Source organism: Drosophila ficusphila, unplaced genomic scaffold, assembly GCF_018152265.1.
Source record: "Drosophila ficusphila isolate 14025-0441.05 unplaced genomic scaffold, ASM1815226v1 contig_286, whole genome shotgun sequence".
In the NCBI taxonomy this organism is placed as follows: Eukaryota; Metazoa; Arthropoda; class Insecta; order Diptera; family Drosophilidae; genus Drosophila; species Drosophila ficusphila.
The window spans coordinates 1,939,977-1,964,096 of NW_025064189.1; the positions used below are offsets into that span (position 1 = coordinate 1,939,977).

General features: G+C 41.3%; 2 protein-coding genes and 1 non-coding gene across 3 annotated transcripts in view; 1 reads left to right on the forward strand and 2 right to left on the reverse strand.

The window, feature by feature from the left end:
- Nucleotides 1–24,120, reverse strand: part of LOC108095421 (protein slit) — a 55,508-nt gene that overhangs the window by 22,847 nt on the left and 8,541 nt on the right. Inside the window, exons 2-3 of the mRNA XM_017196526.2 lie at nucleotides 21,578–21,627; nucleotides 7,500–7,557 (exon numbers count right to left, since the gene is read on the reverse strand). The gene's annotated coding sequence lies outside the window, so the exon portion shown is untranslated. The remainder of the gene's footprint in view (nucleotides 1–7,499; nucleotides 7,558–21,577; nucleotides 21,628–24,120) is intronic.
- Trnad-guc lies at nucleotides 9,128–9,199 on the reverse strand. The gene has a single exon. It is a non-coding gene; the product is annotated as a tRNA-Asp (tRNA).
- Nucleotides 10,161–12,097, forward strand: LOC108095422. Its single transcript, XM_017196527.2, has 2 exons — nucleotides 10,161–10,921; nucleotides 11,157–12,097. Exons 1-2 carry the CDS (start codon nucleotides 10,272–10,274, stop codon nucleotides 11,992–11,994), a joined length of 1,488 nt encoding a protein of 495 aa, XP_017052016.1. The 5' UTR covers nucleotides 10,161–10,271; the 3' UTR covers nucleotides 11,995–12,097.

The following is a 24,120-nucleotide window of genomic DNA, read 5'->3' on the forward strand; positions in this document are numbered from 1 at the left end:
AGTTGGGGGGGGAGGAGGGGGCAGGCTCCACAGTCTATAGACCATAGATTCTGTAGCATGGTAGCTGCCAGCACGCGTTGATGCCGTTGTTGTCTGTTGGCCATAAAAAGTCAGACAAGTTCCAGGGCGACGCGTTGCCATTGCGACTTGTGATCGTTTTTTTTTCCCCCATTTTTTGTGGTGTTTTGCCTCTCTGGCTTGTCAAACGTAGCTGTTAGATACAATTACAGTTAGCTGCAGATAGCCGGAGTAGCTATGCGAACGGCGGCACTCGTTTGAAGTCCGCTCGAGCGCCTCCAGGTACGTATCTTCATCTCACATCTCGCATCTCCATCTTTGCCTTAGTCATGTGCGGTCGCCAAAAGTTATCGGATACCAGACGAGACTTTTCGATTTGCCATTGTCTCAATCTCAAGTGCAAAGATTTCCGTCCTCCTCACAGATGGAATCTGCATCTGGGCATCTGAGCATGTGGAATTCGCCACATATCTAGTTGGCCGAGAGGCGTGTGAATCATCGGATACGCTCGTATGGCCATTGGCAACTGGCAACTGGCCACTGGCAACTGGCCATTAAAGTGCGACAAGTGTTTCGGTCCGGTGGAAAATTGCATAATTGCCATGTTGGGGATAATTGCCGGCGATGAATCATCCCACAGATCGCTGGCATCGAAATCAAAATACGTGGACGCGAAGAACTGGTTGCGGATTAATGGGCTTCGATCAAAGGGGCGGTTCCAGTTTTCGGCATAATTATTATGTATATCGAATGTTTAGTGAAGACATGAGGAAAGTTAAGGGTTTCTCTGCTCTGTTAACTTGCTCCACTTAAAAGAAATTGTTGCCACACTTAAAGATCAAGATAGAATACGGAAAAAAAACATTTACTTTGTTACTTTAATTTTTCTAAAATGGTATAAAAATCACAATTTTATTTTATCCAATTTATATGAAGTTACGCATCATGTTTTTATAATCTAGCTTATTCCCTCTCCTGTAAAAAATATTTTCTTTTCTGTGACTGTGTTTTCATGTAACTTGGGTAACCAAAATCGATTCGGTAAACACAACTGAAACTGAAACAAGCCAACATTCTAGGATACCCATAGCCTCCCCCAAAGGCGCCCAGAAAAGCAATTAAAGATTAAAGACTTGTAGAGAAAAAGGAAAGCAGAGTCGGTCAGTGGAAATGGATGACCAGCACGTGTTAAGCTTATTAGGAACCTTGATTTCTCTGGCAACTTGGAGCTTCCTTAGACCTTCCGGGCGAACTCTTTGCAGCCAAAAATCAAGACATAAATCCTGGTCTCAAAACACACAGCTGGGCAGCAGAAATGGCAACAACTAATAACCAATAAAAAGTCTTAAGCCATCTTAAGCTCATAAATGTTATTTTCAAATACAGAAATAACCATGCCACTGAGTTTCTCTGAGGTTAAGGGGCAGTGAGTTCGTTCTAGGGTCATAAAATAATCCAACTACGTGTGTGTGTGTGTGTGTGTGTGTGCAAGTGTGAGTGGCCCCAAAGGAAGCCATTCGAGTTGAAAAGCCCTTTTAATAAGCATTTTGGCCAGACTCTGGCTGGTAAAATAAAAATAAAAATACAAGTAAAAATAAAATTGTAAGCTTGCATTCGAGCGAGTGGCAACAAGTGGAAAACGGGGGGCTGATGGAGTGTGGCAGGGTTAAGGAGAAACCACTTCAGCTGATGTTTGAGTGAATGAAGTCGAAAGATGAGCAGCAGCAAGAGCCCCAGCCACTGATTGGCAGCAGAAAGAGACGGCTTTGCCGGGGGAGAAAGAGAGGGGAGAACGCCGCTGAACGGGCTGTAAAATAGAGCAACAGTCGGCGGCAACAGTTGTTGCCTCAGAGCTGCGGTCATGTTGCATGTTCAAGATGACAGCCTGGCTGCCGGGCAGCGAGGGTTGGCTTAACAGTTTAAAAAATAATACAAATGTTTGAAAAGGTACAATAACTAAGTTTTAACAAAGGTTTCTTCGGGAAAAAAGTATGTAATGTATTTTCATATCAAATTAAGCAACGAAATAATGTATTGAAGAGGAAAATATGTATAACCTTATTCATACTTAATGAAGTAAAGACACACAATTAAACCAGTTTTAATGTTTATGAATATAAACATTAGCTCTAGCTTGGAATCTATTCAGCTTTTAAAAAATAGCTTCATCAATTGAAAAATAATAAATTTTAATTGAAAGCTAAATTGTTCTTAATTTATTCAATCAATTGAATACAATAAAGGTGTCAAGGCAATTTTATTTAATTTCTAAATGCATACCTGAATCTCAGAGCGAATTCTTGTTTATGTAATATAGTTTTTATAAGCAATTACAAATGAAAAGGCTTGTTCATTCTCTACGGTCAGAACTCGTAAAACAACCCGCTTATCAATTTAACTCACGGCTGGCAGACAGGCAGTCAGAGCTGAGGAGTCGAGCCCGGCCGGCTGGCAAAACGCTGCAATGCAGTTGAACTTTTAATTTGATGAATGATATACATTTGTCTCGAGTGCGAGCCAATCCCCCCGCGGTTGCCCCGCCACCCTCCCTCCTTGCCTCCTTAACCCTCCCGTGGGCCTTGGCCTGCCACAGAGATTGCCGCAAGTCGGCCGGTAATTGTTGTGGATTGCAGCTGGGAGAGGACAGGGTCCGAGGAGTCCGAAGACCGATCGCCTGGAAATATTTGCACAGACGAGTTGGGACCCCTTCATACACACACACACACACACACTCGCACATACATCAGCTCCGGCTGATCTGGATCTCGACTCGACTTGGGCTATATAATTTTGCTTAGCTGCAATTATGAGATGTGCCGGGCTGATCTTGAGCTGAAAGCCAGCAGAAGAGGGGTGCACACACACTCACACACTCAAGCACACACACATTGAGGGGCAGAAGAAACCTGAACTCCACCGGAAGCTTCGTCTTCTGTGCGCGGGTCTTTTGTGAATCAAAAGCAGAGCAGAGGCAGCAAAAAGTCGGCAGAGAAGAATAACTCGTTCTTACGGTTATCTGTTGGTTTTACAAGTGCCTCGAGTGCTGCAGAAGAAGAAGAAGAAGAATACCCCTGCACCATTCTTCGTGCGTCTGGCAGATGCCAACATACAACATCCAACATCCTTAATTATGACAATCATCCCAGCTTGATGTTCATTTCTTGACTTGGTTTTGTTTTCTCCCCGTTTGCTGATCTCCGATCCAGATCGGTTGTATCCGCCAAGTGTGTTTGTGTTGCCATGGGGTCACTTCTTCTCGATACAATCACTATGGGAGAAGGCGAAAAGGAGATCGCAGTAAGAGATCTTTGGCACAGTTTTCGAAAAACACTTCGGAATGCCGTGCACTGGGGGTTGAATCGCTGCCAGGATGGGAACCAAGTGGGGGAGATCGTTTCACTCGAGGTAGGGAGCGTGAGAGCTTTGTTCTTTTTCAGCCAGTCAGTCGGTGTTCTTATGACGATTCCGGGTGATTCGGATCGGATCGGTTGAAAGTTATGGCTGGTCGCGGAAGATATAATTATTGCCAACGAATATTTCATTCATTGTTTATGTCTTTCTTTTGCAAGGGTATGCCATTATTTTAGGGAAACATTCTGAGCACATAAATGGTTAAACTCAGCGAATAATAAGTAAAGGGTGATAATAAAATTATGGTAATTAAATGTTTATCATTTAAGATATACATAGGTAATTTCTTTTTCTCTCTCTGGCTTCTTGCAAAGAAAAACGAAATGAAGTTAAGTTTTTATTGAAAAAAACATCTCTATTACTATTCCAAAGTGAAAAGATTGTAGATCTCCTTGAAGTGGCTGCCAATTAACACCCAAGCAATTACTGGGTATTCAATACTAACTCAAGGAGATATTCAAAATTTTCTCTAAAGCCTCATTCGTACCCAATGTCAAAGATCACTTTTACTTCACTAAGCCCGCAATCCAACACGATCTCTGACCCTTGACCCGACCAGAATTTTCTAACCGATCACTTTCGCTCTCGGACAGGCAGACCCCAATTACACAACCAGCTGATTGATTACGCGGCAACGGCAGCGACAGCTGCACAATTAAAAGCTCAGCTTTCACCCCAGGGCCTGTGGCCAGCCACTAATTACTTTCACTGGACCGGGCCCGTCATCAAAGCCAACTTGCAAATAAGCCAAGTCAAAGTCAGAGGCGCAGTTACAACTCGAGCACGCAGCCGGACTTTGGTTATCATCGTCATCATCATCATCGCAGGGGGCCAAAAGGTTAATATGGCAATTAGCCAACTTAACCAAAAGAAAGCCGAGCCAAAAAAGCAGGCAATGCCGGGAAAAGCCGAATTCTCTGGCGATTAGCAGAGCCATAGCTTTCATAGCTTGTAGATGCGATAACTTTCAAATGCGATTAGGGTCGATGAGTTGCCAACTGAATCCAAATCGACAGGTTCTAACAAATGATGATTCTCTTTTGGTTTCTCTCGTTATTCTTTTATTTTTTTTTTTTTTTACTGAGGATGAGCCATCGGAGCCCAGAACGGATGCCGGTATCCACAAGATACTTTTGAAAGTATCTCAACAGGTTCACGCCTCTATCGAAATCTCAGACACACATTAAATGTAATTTTCGAACGAAAAAATGGTTGGGGAAACGGGCCGAAAGAAAACCTTTCAAGCCCGAACCACTTGTAAGTGGTACATCAAATATTTCCAACAGTTTTTCAAGTGTTTATGATGGGGAGTGAGGAGCATTGGTTTTGGCATGATTACCGCAAGTAAACTATCTCTCGCTGCTGGAAGTATCTTGTGGAACGGGCTGCTGGTTTTTAAACCTCTGTGCCGGTGTCGGTTTTGTTTTCCCTTCTTGTGTTGTGTTTTTTGTTTTTTTTTTTGTGTTTTTCTTTTTTATGAAGATGAATTTCTTTTTTATGAGCGATTTGGACGTGCCTGCCGCTCGGTATCCCCTGCTGTTTTGTAGCTCCAATTACCTCAGAGCTCGCTTGATTGATTCCGCCGCGGCGCAACGAGTTCAATATCAAGGCAAGTTCAGCTTCAATAGGCCCACCGGCTAATCCAAAGCTGAGCACCTTTTGTCATAAGCTTCAACAATACGTCATCATTGGTTTACCTTCAATCGACCCAAATCCACAAAAAAACTCAAAAAAAAAATACAGAAAACAGATAGAGAACCAATGACAAATCCGTTCAACAAGTGACACTCGAGCCGATCTCTTAGAGCCGGAACACCTGTTGAGGGCTTCTGCTTACATCAATGCCAGCATCCAATCTTTATCTGCGGCTCATCAAGCGGCTCGCATTTGCATACAATTCCCATCGATGCGTATTTCCTATATATATCATTTTCCCCTATCGCCCAGTGACAATCTGGTGGGCATAAATCAGGGGACCGCATCTCAGCTTAGATCTCCAGTATATAAATTTAAATTAGCCAGTTCAACTTTTACCCCAGTCAGCCGCACTGGCAGGTGATTTAGCACTTGGAATATGCAAAGAATCGCTTTGCAGGTGTTTCAATGCCGAAAACGAGTTTACATGCGACTTGACTTATTTGCCTGCTAATTTCTGGTTATTTATGCGACCGAAGCCGTTGAAAAAAGTCAAACAATAGACGGCATTTGGCTTTTGGGTGGGGCTCAAAGTTGGCTTGCGGATTTGTTTACTTTGGCTGTGAGCGCGCTTTTCGGGCTGCCTTTTTGTGGGTCCATTGTTTGCCCGACAACATGACAATTACACGTTAAGAATTCTCGAAAAACAAATTGCGTTGTCAGCTTTTGGTTAGACGTAATCAGCATGGCAAATTATGGAATTATTTCCACCTGGAATTGAGCACCTGAAGGTCGCCGCTATTATTTATTCACTTAGTCAAGTGCACGTTTAAATTATGGCTAAGGTGATCTCAGACAAAATGTAGAAACCCAAAATAATTACTTTCGCGAAATCAAGTTTCGGTTGTTCCTTACCAGACTTATGTATGATGTCAGAGAATTATTTGAATGTGCTGGAAATAATCTTTTCTCCATCTTCAAATTGCTTTTTGCAAAGGTTAGATTTAGCAATTATTTTCAGATGTGCACGTATTAATGAATGCAAGAAATTACCAAATCAATTTAAATGATAATCTCAGATTGAAGATCTATAAGTCAACAAAATTATTTTTACGACTTATTGGTAAAGAAAACTTTATTTCACTACTACTGATGGAATGAATATATGTTACATTTGCTTTTTCTAAAAACTGAAAAGCATTTGTTGTTGTTTTGCGGTTGCAGCCCACGAAATACTTTCAAGTGGTTTATAGCCCCAGGATTTCCAACGATGGAATCCTCTCGAAAGACTACAAAGGATACTCTAAAAGTTGACGGCGGCTGGTTCGGTATTTTTAAAGGAAAAAGTTGGAAGAGAGGAAAGGCCTGTTTGTTATTTACCGACAACTTTATGGCCACATGTCGACGACAACAAAAACGGCGAATTCTCATCATAAACAATGTGAGCAAAGCAAAAAAAAAGCCACGAATTTGTTGCTTAAATTTTTGCCTCTCGCTTTTTTTTTTTTGTTTTTGTTGACGCGCATGTGTGAAAAATAAGCAAGTCGCCGAGCTGGGCCCCCAAGTAATGTGGGGGGTGTGGTCGTCAGCTCCAGCGACATTCACGAATTTTTTCCATTTGGGATTTTCTTCATTTTTTTCCTGTTTTTGTGGGGAAAAGCGCCGCCACGGCGTCTATTTAATGAAGTGCCAGAGCGCCGACGATTTTCAGGGACGGACGCGGCAGCTCGACATTTTTTGTGTGTGCGGCGAGTGTGTGGATAGTGTGAATTTTCACATCAAGCCTCCTGCAATTTTTGGGCTGGCATAAAGCGATTGCACCTGGCTAAACCGGGCTGAGCCAAGTTGAGTTATCTCGTGTGCTGAAGGTGCCAACGGCCCAGTTAACAGTTGGGTGGAGGTGGAGTTGATTTAAGTACGGATTGAATGGGGTTAGTGGGCTCGTGTTCAAGGCGAGGCACGTTTAGTGCTACTTAAGAGTCGGTTTTAAAGCTCTGAATACAAAGAAGATTGTCCACTAACAGAGGAGTTATGTCTTAATTACATACGTTTGAGTACGTACTAAAATAGGTATTAAAAGTATCCGAGATAAAATGCACTTTACCAAATAATTTCATTATTTTTTTAACAAATAATAATAAACGCAGATAGTTTAGGATTTCCATTACCAACTTTTTGAGCTCATTTGGGCTGGGGAAGTCGTGTTTTAAGATTATTTTGTTTATTGATTTTTTTTAAATAATAATAGTTTCCAACTAGACATTTCCCAATATCTCTCGATCTTCTCCCACCCAGAGCTCTCAAAACCCCTCGAAAATAGATCCAACAGGCTGACACATGTGCGAGATCATGCCGACTTAACCTAAGCCCCCGTTTTAAAGCTCTTTAATCCAACGAATCGCATCGACTCGAGGGCCATTCATCCGAGCACTTACCCGCTAACACATGTGTATCCAATCACTCTCTGCCCCACTGACGTTCTGCCGGTATAATCTGTAATGAAGAGCAAACATATAAATTTAATAAGCTGTCACATAAATTTTCCGCTCTCTCATGAGCACTTAAATCTATATACTATGCCCAGCCGAAAAATCATTGGAGCTGAACACTAAATTAGATAGAGAGCCAGCGAAAAAAAATGAGAACCTAAAAATAGTGGACAGCGAACAGAAGGCGGGGAAAATCTGAAACGAATTAAATCCACTTAAAAACTGTTGCCAATGGCAAAACGAAAATGTTTTGGCATCTGTTTCGATTTAAAGGATTGAGTGGAAATTGAATACTTTCCCAAGAACGCTGACTAAGTGAAAATTAATAGCCGAGAAAACCCCTACGAAAAAAACAGAGAGAGGGGCGAACAGGAAAACTTTCACTGGAAACCGTAACAAGAAACTTGAAATGACTTTTTGAACTGTGAACCATGAACATGGAGTTATCGAAGGCCCTTGAGTGCCGCGGATTGGAGTGTGTGGATTGTGAATGTTCGACTAGACGCATCATAAATATTTGAAATGTGTCGCCGTAACTGACACGATGATGGTTCCATCGGGGGATCTGCTCAGCAGAGGAGGGGATCGAGGGGCAACCAGCATGCATGCCACATGGCAGCAACAACATTTTGACACACTTAAGTGTCGGACAGCCCCCATCATCAGCGGTCTGATCACCGCCGATCCTCAAGCGGCTGGAAGCGAAGATGTGCGACAATAAATTTGGAAATTATGAACATAATTCTTCATTAACAGCGCCTCCGTGTGTCCATTGATAAATTGGAAAACCCGATAGAGCAGAGGCGGCTCCCCAGCGTTTTTCCGCCCTGCCCCTCATTCTGAATTCGAAACGAAAGTGAAATGTGAACTTCCCACATTTGCTTTCGTTTCATGTGGCAAGTCGGTGGGTTGCAAACGGAACTCTCTGGGCTTTGGGATCCCGGGTCCAATGGCCAGTGATAAATTGGCGATATTACGGCAGCAGATTATTCAAATTTCTGCCCGTGGGCGTTAACCCACAAAAAAGGCATTTGGAGAATGCCAAACCAGGCCAGGCCAGAGATAGACCCATTTCTGATAGCGACCAACGATTGTGTGGCATTCAAATTGAAATAACGTGATTTTTGTGGTCCACTGGCCGTCGGTTGTTTGGAATTGGAGAAGGTGGTTGACATAGATTTTTTCCCTCGCTGGCTATTGTTTTGCGGTTTTGCGCAGATTTCTGGGCTTGCCCAAATCGAAACGCACTTTTTTCCCTTCATTATTTAGTGGGCGTTGGCGCGACTTTCTGCCAGTTTAGTATTGTTTTTGTATGTCCCCAGGGGAACTAAATGGCATTGAGCAGAGGTGACTTTCGTATGATTAAAATATTAAAAAGCTTCGAAACAACATATATAATAAAAAAAAGAATTTGTTCAGTTTTTAGTTATATAATTTCCTAATAAATTTAATTTCCAAGAAAACTAGCTTTAATATTTTTTAATAAAATAAAAAACAATATTATATATTTTTTAATAAAATAAAAAACAATATTATATATTTTTTAATAAAATAAAAAACAATGTTATACATCTCTCCCCGACGGGGAATTGAACCCCGGTCTCCCGCGTGACAGGCGGGGATACTAACCACTATACTATCGAGGATGTTAATCACCGTTCGCCCAAACGTATTTATAGCTTTAAGCAAAATTCTTATCTGTGAAGTGGAATATAAATAAATAAACGAAAAAAAAAATGAGAACTCAAACAAATAAATTTTATAGAAAAGCTGACCAATTAAAAAGGCAATTTGGTTTGGCTATCGCCCGTGACAGCTTTGAACAATTTAATTTCCAGATTTTTTGTGATTACTGATCCGGATTTTTCACATATCTTATACATTTTCCAGCGCAATCAATTGATTTTAATGCGTTTGCAGCATAGTAATCGCTGCTGCTCCACTTTATCGGGCATACCAGAGCGCGTTCTCTCTTTTTTTTTCTGGGGCCCCCGAGACCGGCCGTAAAATGCAGCCGGGAGTGGGTCTGTCCCACAGCGGTTTCGAAATCGTTCCCACCTCATAACAGCCGCCAGGTGAGTGCGCCCCTTCACCACTCCACAATACTCCAGTTCGCTCCACAAGCCGCATGCAACACGCGTTCGGCTTTCACAGCCCAATTCACTTGCCGCAAAAACCGCAAGGTGCGTTGTTATAGTTGCTCAAAAGCATTCAAAGCGAAAAATGCCAGCACAGAAACACAAAAGCAAAAGCAATTACGCAAGCAACGTGGATTGCAACGCGATCTATTTCGATATCTTCTGTACAAAAAGTTTTATCTGTGGAAAATATATTTCACTTTTGAAGTTTCTTGTTTGAAAGTAGTAAATTGAGTGTTCTATTTCTTGTTTATTAAGCTAAAAATATTACTTTAAAACTTTAACTTTTAAATTGTTTACAACACCATTACATTTTTTTTAAAATCTTTTTTAAATATACATATATAAATTGAAACAAATTTGCAAAGATTTGAAGAAATTTTTAAAGTGAAAATATTTTGTGGTTGCTTTAGCCATGAACAATATTGATTATTAACGAATAGATTTGATAAATTGTTTATATTTTTTAGAACGTCTCCTTTTCCCCAACCATCACTGTACAGAAATCGATTCAAGAAAAAAATTCTTATGTTGAAATTCCGTTTGGTATAATACTTTGAAAAGCAGAAAATAACCCTTCATGTCCGGCAGAGTATGTGTGATCTGTGGCGAGGAGCCGCCTTTGAAGGATCAGCAGGGCAACGAGGCGTATGCGTATCCCAAGACCACGGAGGAGGCCAGGATCTGGCAGGCCAGCATGGCGGCCAAGAACTGCTGCCTCGAGAGCATCCAGAAGCAGTGCTGCGTCTGCGTGGAGCACATTCCAGACTTCGTGAAGCGGGCCAAAAAAATCGGAAGGAGGCTGAAAAACTTCGAGCGGGAAAAAGATCAGCCGCTCAAAGAAAAAGCGACGGCAGAGGCGGCTGTGGGCTGCCAGTGTCCTGATAAAGGAGAGCCAGGCTTGGAGCGTCCTTCGGTCAATGTCCTTCTCCTGAACGGAGCTTCACTGCCCACGTATTGCGGCCAGGGGCAGCCCTGCGCGGATTTGGGATCACAGCCAGGGAAAGAGGGTAACTCCGAAGTGAAGAAGACCAAGCGGTTAAATCCCAAGGAATCGGACACGGAGATCTTTGTGCAGGAGTCGGAATTTAAGGACACCGGTGGAACCTTTCCGGATATCGACGGGACCGAGGTCACCCGACTGCGTACTCCCATGCAGGAGGAGGAGCAGCTGGAGAAGATTCAGAAAGCCCTTCGGGATGCGGAACAGGAAAAGGACCCGAGTGTCAGGTGAGGAAAGTTAATGTCTTATATGCGATTGGGTTTCAGTGTTTATTCACAAGGATTTCTTACCCCAAAAAAAAAAATTATTATTATTATAAATTAAATTACAATATTATTATAAGCTTTAAATAATGTAATTTTAAAATTTTCTAGGGAGTCTAATTTTTTTCTAACTAATTCTCATGTTTTTTGACTAGAATGTTTTTTTGTCTGTTTTTTATATCTTCCTTCTGACTTTTAGGAAATGCCGCAACAGCTGCCTGCCGGGCTGCACGGACGTCCTTCTCCTGGGCCGCGGTCACCATCCCACGGACGAGTGTCCCTGCAAGTGCGACCAGTGCACGAGGCCGCCCGCTCTGCCAGAGAACGGAGAGCCCTGCTGCCAACCGGAGTGCTGTGAGGACTACCAGCCGGAGTACTTCACCCAACCGCCGTGTGGCTGCGAGTGCGAACAGCAGGTGCGCCGGGAACTCACAAAGGTGATCAAGTCGCAGGCGCAAAAGATTCGGGAGCTGGAGAAGATGCTCTGCAGGCAGAATAATCTGCGCAACTGTTTGCAGAAGAAACTGGACGAGTTGTACTGCGAGTTCGGCCGCTTGGACGAGGATGCAGACAATCGATCGAGGCTAAGCTGCCCGGATAGTGACCGTGGCGCCCCCGATTGCTACTCCGTGTTGCATCCACCACCACCGCCACCACCTCCGGAACCTGAAATAGTAATTCACGAGCGCAGAAAAACCAAGCAGAACCGCAAAATAACGGTGATGAAGGCCAATCGCGAGATGGAACTCTCTAAACAAAAAGAGGAACCTTTGGCGGAAGAAAGAGGCGAACGGGTCCACTGGTTCGCGGAGAGAAAAAAGGACACCGACAAACGCACCAATATTCCTTTGTGGACCCAGAGGAGAGAAGCAGAAAAGATTGATTCGGGAAGCAAGATCTCAATCCGATTTGGGCAGAACAACACCTATATAGTGCCAGTGGAAAACGATTCCCTATCCACTTACTCCCTCTCGAACTCCAGGCACTCGAAGCACTCCAGCTCCAGTGTTTCCATGTCCAACAGATCCCGTACTTGATGTTCCCGTCAGACATCCGTATATACAAGTATATCCCCCCCTTTTGACAACCCCACTGTCCTGTGCAATCATGCAAATAAAAATATATTCTTTTTTCCGGCTCTGTGCAAATGTTTTTAACCCAAATATTTTGTAGACATGCAACATTTATGTAGACAGGCTGCAAACAATTTGCAGCTGAGTGAGCGACGGAGCACTGAGCAAAAAACCAGTTTTCGATTCCACTGTGACAATAGCTCCTCGAAATCCACTTTTTATAGAGCAAGTGTTTTGTGCATAACGTATTATATGGAAAATCAAGCAGCTGCAAACGCCACATTTTATGAAACGTAAGCACTTTGCATAATTGTTTCTTGAATTAAATCAATTTAATACGGCAAATATATGAATAACAAGAAGCATGCAAATACCTTGCATTTTAATTATTACTGGTTTAATAAAATATATAAATAAATTAAATATTGGAAATAGATGATAATTTGTTTAAAATATATTTTTTTATAAAAAAAATACCCAGGTAAAATGTAATATTTTCAGTGACAGTAAAGAAGGAGGAACTTAAATGGAGAGCTGAGACCCACTCTCCGGCTCAATGCGAACCACTCGAACACCCCTCGACGACGACAGCTGCGTGCAAATTGTTGCCATTTTATGGCATTTCAGTGCAAACGAATGCAGCTGTCCCTCCCCTCATCCCCTCACCCCCTCAGCATTTTAACCCCCCACCCACGTCGCAATGGAACCTCCCGCCTGCAATTTAGGGAGCAATTTTCGCTTGCTATTCTAAATGTTCATAAACACATTAAAATGATAATTAAAAGAAAATTTCGCTCTCTTTTCATTTTTCGCACATCAGCGGCAAAGTTAATGCTGCAGTGTTGCATCTGCATTATTTATTTATTATGTATGCAAATGCATTTAATTGCGTGGCGGAGGAAGAGCGAGCGGACAGAAATGCTGCAGGCGAGAGGCAACGTCAAACAATTTGCATATTTTAGCATGTAATGAAATTTGTAATAATTCTGCAATTAATTGCGTACGTGTCCTTGTTTATAGTCCACGTAGCCGTAGTTGGATGGCATGGGAGTCCAGTTTCATTTTCAGTTTGTGTGGGTTTTTGGCTTTTCGCCCCAAGGGCCATGGAAACACAACGCGAAGTTGTGTGCCGGGCATTAATGTTTACGTTTTGGGTGTATAAATAAAATGGAAAATGCATATGCGGACAGATACTGCCGTATATGAGCATTTTTTAAATTTACACTCTTATTAAAACTTTAATGGTTTCTTTTGAAGAGTTTGTGTATTTGACAGTAAATTAGGGCAATGGAATAAAACTTAAATTATTCCCTTTGAAAAGCTAGTAAAACTGACAGTCAATTAATACAAATTTGATTACATATATTGTTTACTTTATTGTCTGCTTTTAAAATGAGTTGCCTTTAATTTAATATTTATAATTTTTGTTTTTTTTTTTTTAACAACTTGCCTTCAGATTCTTATTACCCATTTAATCTTAAAAACAATGTTTTAATTTAACCAACCAGTTCAATTGAACTTTGCATTGTTTCACCTCGGTACCTCTCTCGAAATTGCCACATTTTAGGAGCCCGACTTTGACCTGCACTTGAAACTGGGAAAACAAAGCAATCGACTGCGGACTTTTCCACCCTGCTATTCCCAAAGTCCTTCATTGGCGGCGACTGCTTTGCAATTTGCATGTTTACAAGTAAATTTCCAACATGAATATTTATTTATTCTACCATTGCAACGCAGCAAATGGAGTTGTTGTGTGCCGTGTTGTGGCAGGGCATTGTTTTTGTTGTTGTTAGCGGCTGTTGATGTTGATGGGTTGTATACCTTCGGCTAGGTGTTCGACATGGTCTTGTTGTTTTAATCCCTGTTCCAGCCACCCCCTCCGTCCCCCTCTTTTCGGAAATCCCATCCACCCACCATCCCCTTAACCCCTTGCTGGATTTTCAATAACAAGCTGCCATGGACTTTTGTTGTTGTTGGTCATTTTGTTGTTTGTTTTTAATTGTTTTGCATGTTTTCATTTCATTTGCAGTCGTCGTAGCAGTGGAAAAAAAGAAATAAAGCCGGGATGCGGGGCAATCGACACCGTCATTATGGCGAGAATAACAACAAATATTTATACTGATTTTTACGCAACTTGCACGCATAAAAGTGTATTTAAATTCGAAGATGTCAGGCGCAGACAGGCCAAATTGCATCGCCTATCTGGGCAGACATATTCTTTGATTTTCATTTCGATTTGATGTTTTTCAATTATGTTAAGGGTCCTGCCACTTCGGCATTTTCCACCACCCTGCCAGGCATCATTTGTTGCCCCGATTTTGTTTTTACTCTTAGCTGTTTTTTTTTTTTTTCTTTTTTTTCGGCAGTTTCCTTGTTTGTTTATTCTGCAATTGTCTGGACTGGCAGACAGACAATAGATTTCAAGGATGGTTTCATTTCAGCTGCGTCCATTTGTGTTTCATTTTCATTCTCCTTTTACGGCTTGCAATAATCATTTGGCGAGGAAAGGAAGCGGAAGTACAAAAGCGAGAGGCGAGAGAAGAAGGAAGTGTGTTCCAAAAGGAAAAGTGCCAAAGGAAGGACTCATAAAATTAGTAGCAATGACTTTAAAACGCCATGTTTTCCACAACTCCGCCCCCATTCATTGTATCCATTCTGCGCCTTTTTTTATGTTCTTTGATGATGATTTTTTCATTAGTTTCGCGCCGTTTGAGGCCGCCAATTAAAATAGAAAGAGACGGAGGGCAATATTGGAAAAATATCTCTACATTTCCACACACATTTATATAAAAAGTTATATCTATTCATGCACTAACAAAAATTGAATGCCTTATCTTTGATAGAACACAACTAGTTTAAACCAATGATAGGTTATTTTATTAAATGCTTTAATTGTTGCAATAAATCTCATAGAATTAAAAACGTGCATAGTTATATATAACGAAAGTTTTATTAGTATTTTGTTTTTATTTTTTCTGTGTACTAATAGACATGCCGTCATGATGATAAATGAGCTGTGCGTTAGCTGAAACAGAAATGCGTGCTAAATGTTATAATTGCCGCCATTCATTGGGGCTTTCGGATCGAGAGATGGTGAAGGGAAACGCGAGGCATGTGCAAAACATTTGAAACGCTTTGAATTAGTGGCAATTTCGTTAATTTAAAAGGTTAAACATGTTTGTTGAAAATATGAGCAGAAAACGAGCAGCATGACAAACATTAAATCGAAAGCCCTCGACATCTTTGGCTTTAAATTATGCCTGGCGAATAATTTAAAATTCAGCCATAAATTCACTCATAATTTGGCAATTTCCAGCACCCTTCCTATTGAGTTTCCTGCTCCGTTTGCACAAGCAAACTCAGCTTCAGGAAAATAAATGCCATTTTGGGTTTTTCCTCGGCTTTCTTCACATTTATCTGGCAGTGCGAAATTGCGCAACAAAAATATGTGTGTATCAAGAAAAAACAGAGCCAAAATAAACCCTTAAAAGAATAAATGGACGGGGGAACCCTGAAGAAATCGCATACAGAACAATAAGGACAAGGACGGTCGAACGGAACTCAAGAGCAGGCTGAATAATAGTCAATAAAATATTTGCACGAACCAAAAATCATTCAAGCGCATCTCGGGACTTTTATTTCAATACAATCCACAGATAGAAGCGAAGGGCTTAGCAAAAAAGTGGCCAAGGCATTGAAATAACATTTGGGCGAATACAAAAAAGTTCCTGAAGTGCAGCAGCATCATCATCCAGCAAAAGAAAGATGACAGCCAAGGAGAATTGAACAGAAATAAAAGCAAATACTTAGGTTGCCACAGGTCCTCCGCCGTCGAGGGAAAAGTGGCAGGGAAAAAAAGGGAAAACAATTTTCAATGTTTTTGCTTCTAGTTGAGGACGCCTTATTCAATGCCACGGGTGGGTGGCGAAGAGAACTCTTTGGGCCAAGTTACTTGAGACTTTCAGTCACAAAAATTTTTACCCATGACTGGACAACAGTGGCGGCAAAAAGTGTTCGACCTTTTCCCCAGCAAAACAAAGCAGGAAATGGCTGCCAGGATATTGACAATGGCAGAGGCGGCTGGGCCGGGGCGGGGGGCGTGGCCCAGTGGGCGGGATGCCGAGGGCGTGGCCGTGGCCGCTGTGCATCGAGCGTAAAACGCGACAACCCTGGCCGCTGAACAAAGCAAGATAAAAGATAAAAAGAGTTCCCAGCCATTTAAAGCGCATCTTAAGCCATGAAAAAGTTTCAAATTTACTCGCCCCCACTTGTGGATCCTTTACTTAGTGGAACAAACTTCCTCCTCCCCCGCCCATTTCGCCCCCCTTTAAGCACTTGAGCTACTTAAGGACATTTTAGTTAAATTTTATGTCGATTTCCGCTGGTCTCCGATTTCAGTTTGCCAATCTATTGAAATTGCGGTCGAGCATCGAGGGAAAAAAGGTCAAACCCATTAAATTTATAATGCGATTGAGGAAAAAAGAGCCAGTGAGGACGAAATGGGCGTGGCACTCTCACTGTGTGTGTGTGTGTGCGTAGGAGAGCCTTAAGTAGGTCAGTTTTGTCTGTCATAAAATGCAATTGGAGCGCATTAAAGTGCCCCGCGACTCGCAAGTGAAATGTCAAGTTGTAAATAAGCAGGACAGCAGAAGGGGGCGGCCAGATGGGCGTGGCAGGCCAAAAGGCTCCTGAAAGTCCTGCGAAGGGCGCTGTCATCAAGTGTCGAGATGACCCAAAAGGTTTGACGTTTGATATCTGCGATGAGGTCACTCGAGATGTTTCGGGAAAAAAAGGCTATTTAAGTTAAGAGGATAAGTTCTTTGAAAGGCTAAAAGATAATAACTTCGCCTGGTAAAACTATTAATAAATGGAGATTATTATAAAGCGAAAGGAAAAATATCTAGAAAATCTAACTGTTACCAAGAATTTACTCTTGTGTGATTTCACCATTTTTTCTGGTAGGGAGTACTTTTGTGTTTAAGGTTGAAAAATTCATTTTTTAAATTCCCAAAAATCTAGACAGATTCAAAGAACCAAGTGCTTCCCAGATATTCGCTGTAAAGCCATTCGAATCAGTTATCTGCTGGCTGTCCACACTATCTGCACTTACATTTCCCGACACTTTCGGGCCTTTGTTACTATGCAAATGGCTAAACATTTTGGCTTAAACGCTTTGTTACGACCTCCGCCGAATAGCATCGCGTCTCTGGTCTAGACGTCTGTTCAGCCACTTCAATTTGGAATACCGAACCGAAAGAGCGGCGAATACTGACAAAGGGGGCGTGGCCCCAGCCCCTTGAGTTGCGATTACGGCCATGATCCGCCCGGTCTGGGCAACAACATCCTCATAATTGATATTCATATGCAGCGCGGATGCCGTTTGCTTGCATCTCATTAGTGGCAGTCGACTGGATGCCGCATTTATCCTTATAGGAGTATGTATGGTACATACCTGGCTCATATAAATAAGCACATAATCAGGCGACAAACGCGGCTGTTGGCTGCCACGTGCATAAATAAATAAATAATTTGCAACAATTACCATAACTCGGGCTGACATCTCCACTAGGCAACGACGAGCGGGCAGACCTTCGGCCACATTGCGCCAAAGTGTTATGACTAACTTGGCTCTTTCCTGCGAATGGAAGCTGGGAGCTAAAAACTGAAACTGAGACTCAGGCTGAGACTGAGGCTTGTGGCTGATGATGATGATGTCAGTCGCCAGCAGCAGCAGCAGCTACACCAGTCAATAAACATAAATATCGGACTGAAGATGCTCGTCGTGGAGCATCGTTAAGTGTTTGGCTTTATGGCCGAAACGGGCGAGAGACTTCGCGGCCCGACTTGGACTTTAATTAGCGCCTGGCCTGACAATTAAATAATATTTTCGCCAACTCACAGCTCACAGCTCATCTCCACTCTCTCCTTATCTGTGAAGCCGCCGACTTGTTAACTCGCTGCCTGACAGTCTGCCAACAAGTTTTAATTACAAGCCAAACGACAGAGAAAAATAAAAATAAAAAAAACACTGGAAAAAGAAGAGTAGGAAACGAGTGAATAATGTTGCCTAGGCTTGCAGGTACCCTGCCCCAATTTATTATAAAAATTGTAAATAGAAATTTTATTTGACAGGCTTAAAAATTTTACTTATACTTTTATATGACTTTTCTTTATCTTTATTTAAACTGACAAACCAAGTACTACAATTAATTTAATGTCCAACTAAAATATGAATGTATAAATAAATGTAAACCAATGGCAGTGGCTTAAAAATTTGGCTCCAGGCTTTACTGAGTTTAATGGTATCGTTAAAATTATTATAAAAGTGAGCAAATAGAAATAAAATTACTAATTAATAACTCCGAACACTGTAGTTAACAATTTATGTTCAACTAAATTCAACTATTTATGGCTCACAATCAATGACAGCCTCGTCATGCCCCGTATTACCCACTTGATCATCAGGTCTGAATAAAAAGTGTCTCCCGGGCAGTTAGTTTTTGATAGTCACTGGCTTGTTTTAATGACTCCTCCTGGATTCCAGCAGCATCACAACTTTTTTACGGCTGTATGCAGATATTTTTTCAAAACATTTTATGGTCTGCGATTGTTATCCGTCTGCTGGTCGGTCGGTAGTCGGTTTTGCAAAGCTTTTGTTCCACTTTTATGGCTGTCTAGCCCTATATATCTACACCCCCTTTTGGGCCAAGTTTCCCTTACTGGGCAGTCCGTCTTCATTGTGGTTGACACTTTTTTGATTTGTCGCTAATTTGAATTGGAAAATGAATCGAACGAGGCAAACGGCAGCCCTTTTATTTATTTATTTATTAATGCCATTCAAAGAATTTATGACAGTTCAGGCGTTGTAAAATTTTCTGGTTTCGCTTTGTTATACCCTTGCAGAGCAAAGGGTATTATAATTTTGGCCAGAAGTTTGCAACGCAGTGAAGGAGACACCTCAGACCCCATAAAGTATATATATTCTTGATCAGCATCACCTTCTGAGTCGAAATACGTCTGTACGTCTGTCCGTCTGTCCGTCTGTCCGTCTGTCCGTCTGTCCGTCTGTCCGTTTCTGCCCAAACTAGTCTCTCAGTTTTGAAGCTATCTTGCTGAAACTTTCCCAAAAGTTGTGTAGCTATTGCACGCAGTATATAAGTCGGAACGAGCCGGATCGGCCGACTATATCGGATAGCTCCCATACGAGAGATTGAAAAATAAAAATCTCATTCCGTTGTTTTTGATCAGATCGACTTGATTTCTTCCAGATGTCGTTTTCTAATCACTATATAATTTCGGATTAAATTTTATTAAAATCGGATAACTCTATCATATAGCTGCCATACAAAAGATCGAAAAATATATATATAAATAATGGAAAAAAATTATAACGCCGTTGTTTTAAATCCCAAGAGCATGATTTTCAAAACATGGAGTTTCTTAATAACCCTTAATTTAAGAAAAAAATTTCATTAAAATCCGGCAACGTTATTATATAGCTGCCATAGGAGCGATCGAAAAATCTATATAGAAATACGGGAAATAAAATTATAACATCGTTGTTTTTCATCAGACAAGCATGATTTTTAGAATATAGAGTTCTATAATTACTCTTGAATTACATATTAAATTTCATCAAAATCGGACAAATATATCATATAGCTGCCATACGAACAATAGTCGAAAATATGGAAAATGAATAGAAAAATAGTAATAGTTTCGATGTTGTTTAGCCCTTATAGATTTTGATCGACATATTTGATGACTGCAAGGGTATATAAGCTTCGGCTTGCCGAAGCTAGCTTCCTTTCTTGTTTTTATTCTCGTTTCGGGTGTCGATTGGTCAACTGACACATTGACTTGCATTTTGTCAATAGCGTTTTGTCTCGTTTGATTCGATTTGATGAAGGTCGTTTCTATTAGCGCCCATAAAATAACGGAAGTTTGTATCACATTCGACCTTCACAGCTTTGATTTGGGCAGATATTCTATAGCTATAAATATTTTTTACAACAAGGGAAATGTGAAGGTTAGCCCCTGAAAAGGTTCAATTTAAAATGAAATTGTGTAAAAAAAGTTTGGATAATTCATGCGCATTAAATACAACATTCTACAAATTGAACATGTGTATCTAAAACATAATGATGAGTAAATATATTATTCAGGGATAAAACGATGTAGCAATTCACAAAATGTGTGAACATTTATTTTTAGCTAACCATTTGTAGGGCTTAAAGAGCAAAATTCGCGTTGTGTTAATGCGAAACACACCTGCCCATTGCACGATTTCATAATGTTAGGGGTTAGTTATAATCCACCCATTCGATATTCAAGCCCATTCTGTATTCTTCCACCCTGGCCAATTATTTTAACCACCTTTTGCTGGCCTCGCCAATTAGCTGACCGAACCTGAACCCAATGCGAAGTTTGTTTTATCGAGTATCTGGAGTGGAAAACACTCAAACACTCGATGCAATTTAAGCAAATATATGCAGACACTGCCTCGAAAAAGAACACACACACACGCCCATTTGGCTGGGAGGGGGGCGTGGCAAAAAGGGGCGGTGGTAAGCGATAGCCCAGACAGATACTTTATGCCGTACGTGCCAAACAAAACTCCGCACAGCCACTGACCCATCCAGTTATTGAAATGCAAAAGCCAAAAAGGAAAATTGCAGTAGCGAAGACAATTTTCCTGGCACGCAAGGAAAGGGAGGAGAAGGAGGAGGGGGAGGGGGTAGGGAGAAAATGCAGACGAGGAACATGAACGGACCCATGTGTGTGCATGACTTGGGAGACCCGCGATCCTGAACCAAACCGAACTGAACCTGGTCCAGGATTGGATTTCTAATGTGCATTCGTTGTCTGCCGTCAATCCATTAAAAATCGCACCGGCGACAACAACAAATGCGGCACGTACGGTTTTATTTCTCTGGACTGGACTTCTCGGTTCTCGGTTCTCGGTAGATAACATTTGTATTTAAAAGACACTTTACGGATTGCTTTTGAGCGCCGGCGAACCGGTCGCTCCATCTCATAGCTCATGGCTCTCCTCTGTGGTGCAGCCATTTGTAGTTTATCGGAGGCGAATCTTGAAGTACCGCCCGGTACAAGCCGCATGTCAAAATGTCAATTTTTGTTTCGCTCTCTTTTTTTCCCCCCCGCCCCTTTGGTAGCTGTGTTTGCTGTGTGGCACGTCCTCTGTGGCCTCTTGTGGCATGCAAAATTGCCACATGTTGCGTAAACTAGTTTCGTGAGTCGTGAGATATATCACCTGAGTAGCAGCGCTCTAACTGCACTTGCAGAATATATTTGTATATATACTTTTTTTCTAGCGATCTCAGGCATTCGGGCTGTCATGTCCCCACTTTTCCGAAATGTGTTTGCTATGATCGGTGGCTTGAATGGCCGACAACGGTGCGGACTACCAGGGCATAGAGTATGTGGTCTATCCCCTGGAAAACGTGTTCGACAACAGCCTTGGACGTCTGAGATGCCATTAGATGGCTGGGAATTGGTTTGGAATTGAGTGTCTGTCTGAACTTACCCTTATTTATGCGGCAGGTTTTTCGGTTAATGTGGCAAGATTTTTGTTACCTGTAAAAATGAGAAATGGAATAAGAAAACGAATTAGAAATATTTTCATACCTAGCATTGAATTTATGTTGTTAATATTTTAGTTATGAAAGAGGTATAATAAAGTAATTCAAACTAAGTGACTGCTGTTTAACCAAAAAAGTGAGGAAAATCTTAACCCATTCAAGTTGGTTTAAGCACTTGCTTATGGCCACAATCCCTTCTGGGAATGCCACCCACCACGATTACTTTTCTATTCTGGGCCAATCCGTTGACGACTTCGTTGATTACCCCAGAAGCAAAAGCAAATAAACTTTATGGCCAAATGGCCGTGTGCCGTTTGAGAGTTTCTGGCAGTTTTTTGAGCATTAATGCGAAGTTTATTTCTTCTTCGTTTCTGCGGGCATAATTAAGCGCACTTTTAAATATTTCAACCTATGTTGTGTGTGTTTCTAAATCGTAAAAAGAACTGGAGTACCGCCGGGGTCATAAAACCAACGACTTTTGGCCCACCCAAGATGATGAACTGGAAAACTTTTGCATGAGTTGCTTGATGCGTGTGCCAAAAAAACGGAAAAGTATGAAAAGCAAAGAAAAAAGGTCAACAATTTTATAGCCATTTGCCGCTTAGGTTTCTAGGTGTTAAATAATAAATACGCCCAGGAATCGCTCGCTCCCAGTCGATAAAAGCGGGCGTCTTGGCGGCCCAAGAGTTGCGTGCTCCGACTTATCGTGCTTACGGTTCACTTGGTCTATATAAATCCCACCTTTCCACCCAGTCCGCTGCATGATGACATTTTAATAGCTAGCCCAATCCTCAAGGATGGCAAAAAGAAAAAAAAAAGAGCAAGCCCCCAAAAGCAATAAGAGCATTTTCCGTCCTTTTACGAGCACTCATAAAACATTGAAACAATGACGAAAGCCCAACACTTTTCCTGTTGGTTTTTTCCTCCAGGCGTGCTTGCCACCTTATGCATGTATGTGCCCCATGGAACCATAAACAAATTCCCCATTAATTGCTTAATTCCGCTAGCCCCTCATCGAGCCGCTTCACCACAGTTCAGCTTTAAAGATTCTGAACAAAAGCAATTTAAGGCCAGGCCACAAGCAAAAAGGTTGGAGGAGGGAAAGAAAACCTTTTTCTACAGACTAAACTAATTTAATTAGTTCAGGTTTGGGAGGTAGTAAGCTATTTAGTCCCTGTCTGGGTTCCTTTGGTTAGTTAGACGCGCCAAATGAAATCAGACTTCGAGCGTTACAATGTTTAATAATTCCCAGCACAAACGGCAGACACAAAGCGAAGGCAAAAGGTGTGCGAAATATAGATAGAAAAAAATATAGAATTTAATTTCGGGATATAATATATTTGTTAGAGAATTAAATAATAGTTAAGGTACGGAATTCGTTTATAGAAAATATCAAGTATCATGTTAAAAGGAATATTTAAAATTGTTTTGCTACGGTTTTGTTATTATTTATTATTTAATGACTTTTTATTTGTTGTTTTCTTGTACTTAAAAAAATTGTATATTATAATCTTTACTAGACATCGACTTCCGCTTCTCTCAATCCTAAGTACTAATCCGTACAATCAGCAAAAAAAAACGATTAGGCTCTGCTGACTAGCTTTTGTTTATGTCGCGCACCTTCACCTTCGAAGACCCCATGAGGAAGTAAGTTTTGTTTTCGTACATGTCATTGACTCACACCCGTCGACAGAAAGAGATAGCGCTAGAGTGCGGGAGTGAAAGAGAAACATAAAATTTGCGGCAATTTCTAGGGCGTCGTCATTGTCGTTTTGTAGGTGACTTTGGCTGTGCGGCATATAAATAAATATTATATTACCCTCGGCGAGGAGGAAACCTTAGACCCGCGTCGCAAATGTGGCAGGCTTTCTTCCCCCTCGCCGTGTGTCGCCCTTTTGTTTGCCTGCTGAGTTGTTAATTAAATATTTACTCTGCTTATTTGCAAAATGAATAATTTCAGCATTTTATTTCACATGGCACATTGTCTGTGTCTCCCTCTAACTTCTAGGGATTTCTTGCTCATGCCCTAACCTTTTAGCACATTTACGCTTGACTTCGGAGACACTTTAAGTTCGCCTTTGGCTTCAGCTTTAATTGCCTTTATTGCAGACTTTAAGTACATGGAGAAAAATTAGTTGAAAGTTCGAAGGGAAATTTCCAGCACATTTACACATTTAAATATATCAGCTTTTTAGATTAGATTTTTAGTAAATGCTTTCATTTTAAAACAAGACATTAGAACAAAGGAACCTAAATAAAATATTCCCATTTTTTTGCTGTACAGAAATGAATTCCCAAGTATAGTCACAATTTAACGGTTAGAAACAACTAGTATAACTGACTTAAGTTAGTCATTTCTCAAGCTGAGCTCACCCATCCACAAGTTACATCATTCATATTCTCTCACAACCTTCTAGCGCAGAAAAATCCGAGTCGCATTTGCATTTAACTTTTCGTTTTTACTTCTCACATATTTATTTACTTTATT

What these genes read in the sequence shown, in the direction of transcription:
- LOC108095422 (XM_017196527.2), top strand. Translation starts at nt 10,272, where the DNA reads ATGTCCGGCAGAGTATGTGTGATCTGTGGCGAGGAGCCGCCTTTGAAG. An exon ending in GAAAAGGACCCGAGTGTCAG is followed by an intron (nt 10,922 to 11,156) that starts GTGAGGAAAGTT and finishes TCTGACTTTTAG; the next exon opens with GAAATGCCGCAACAGCTGCC.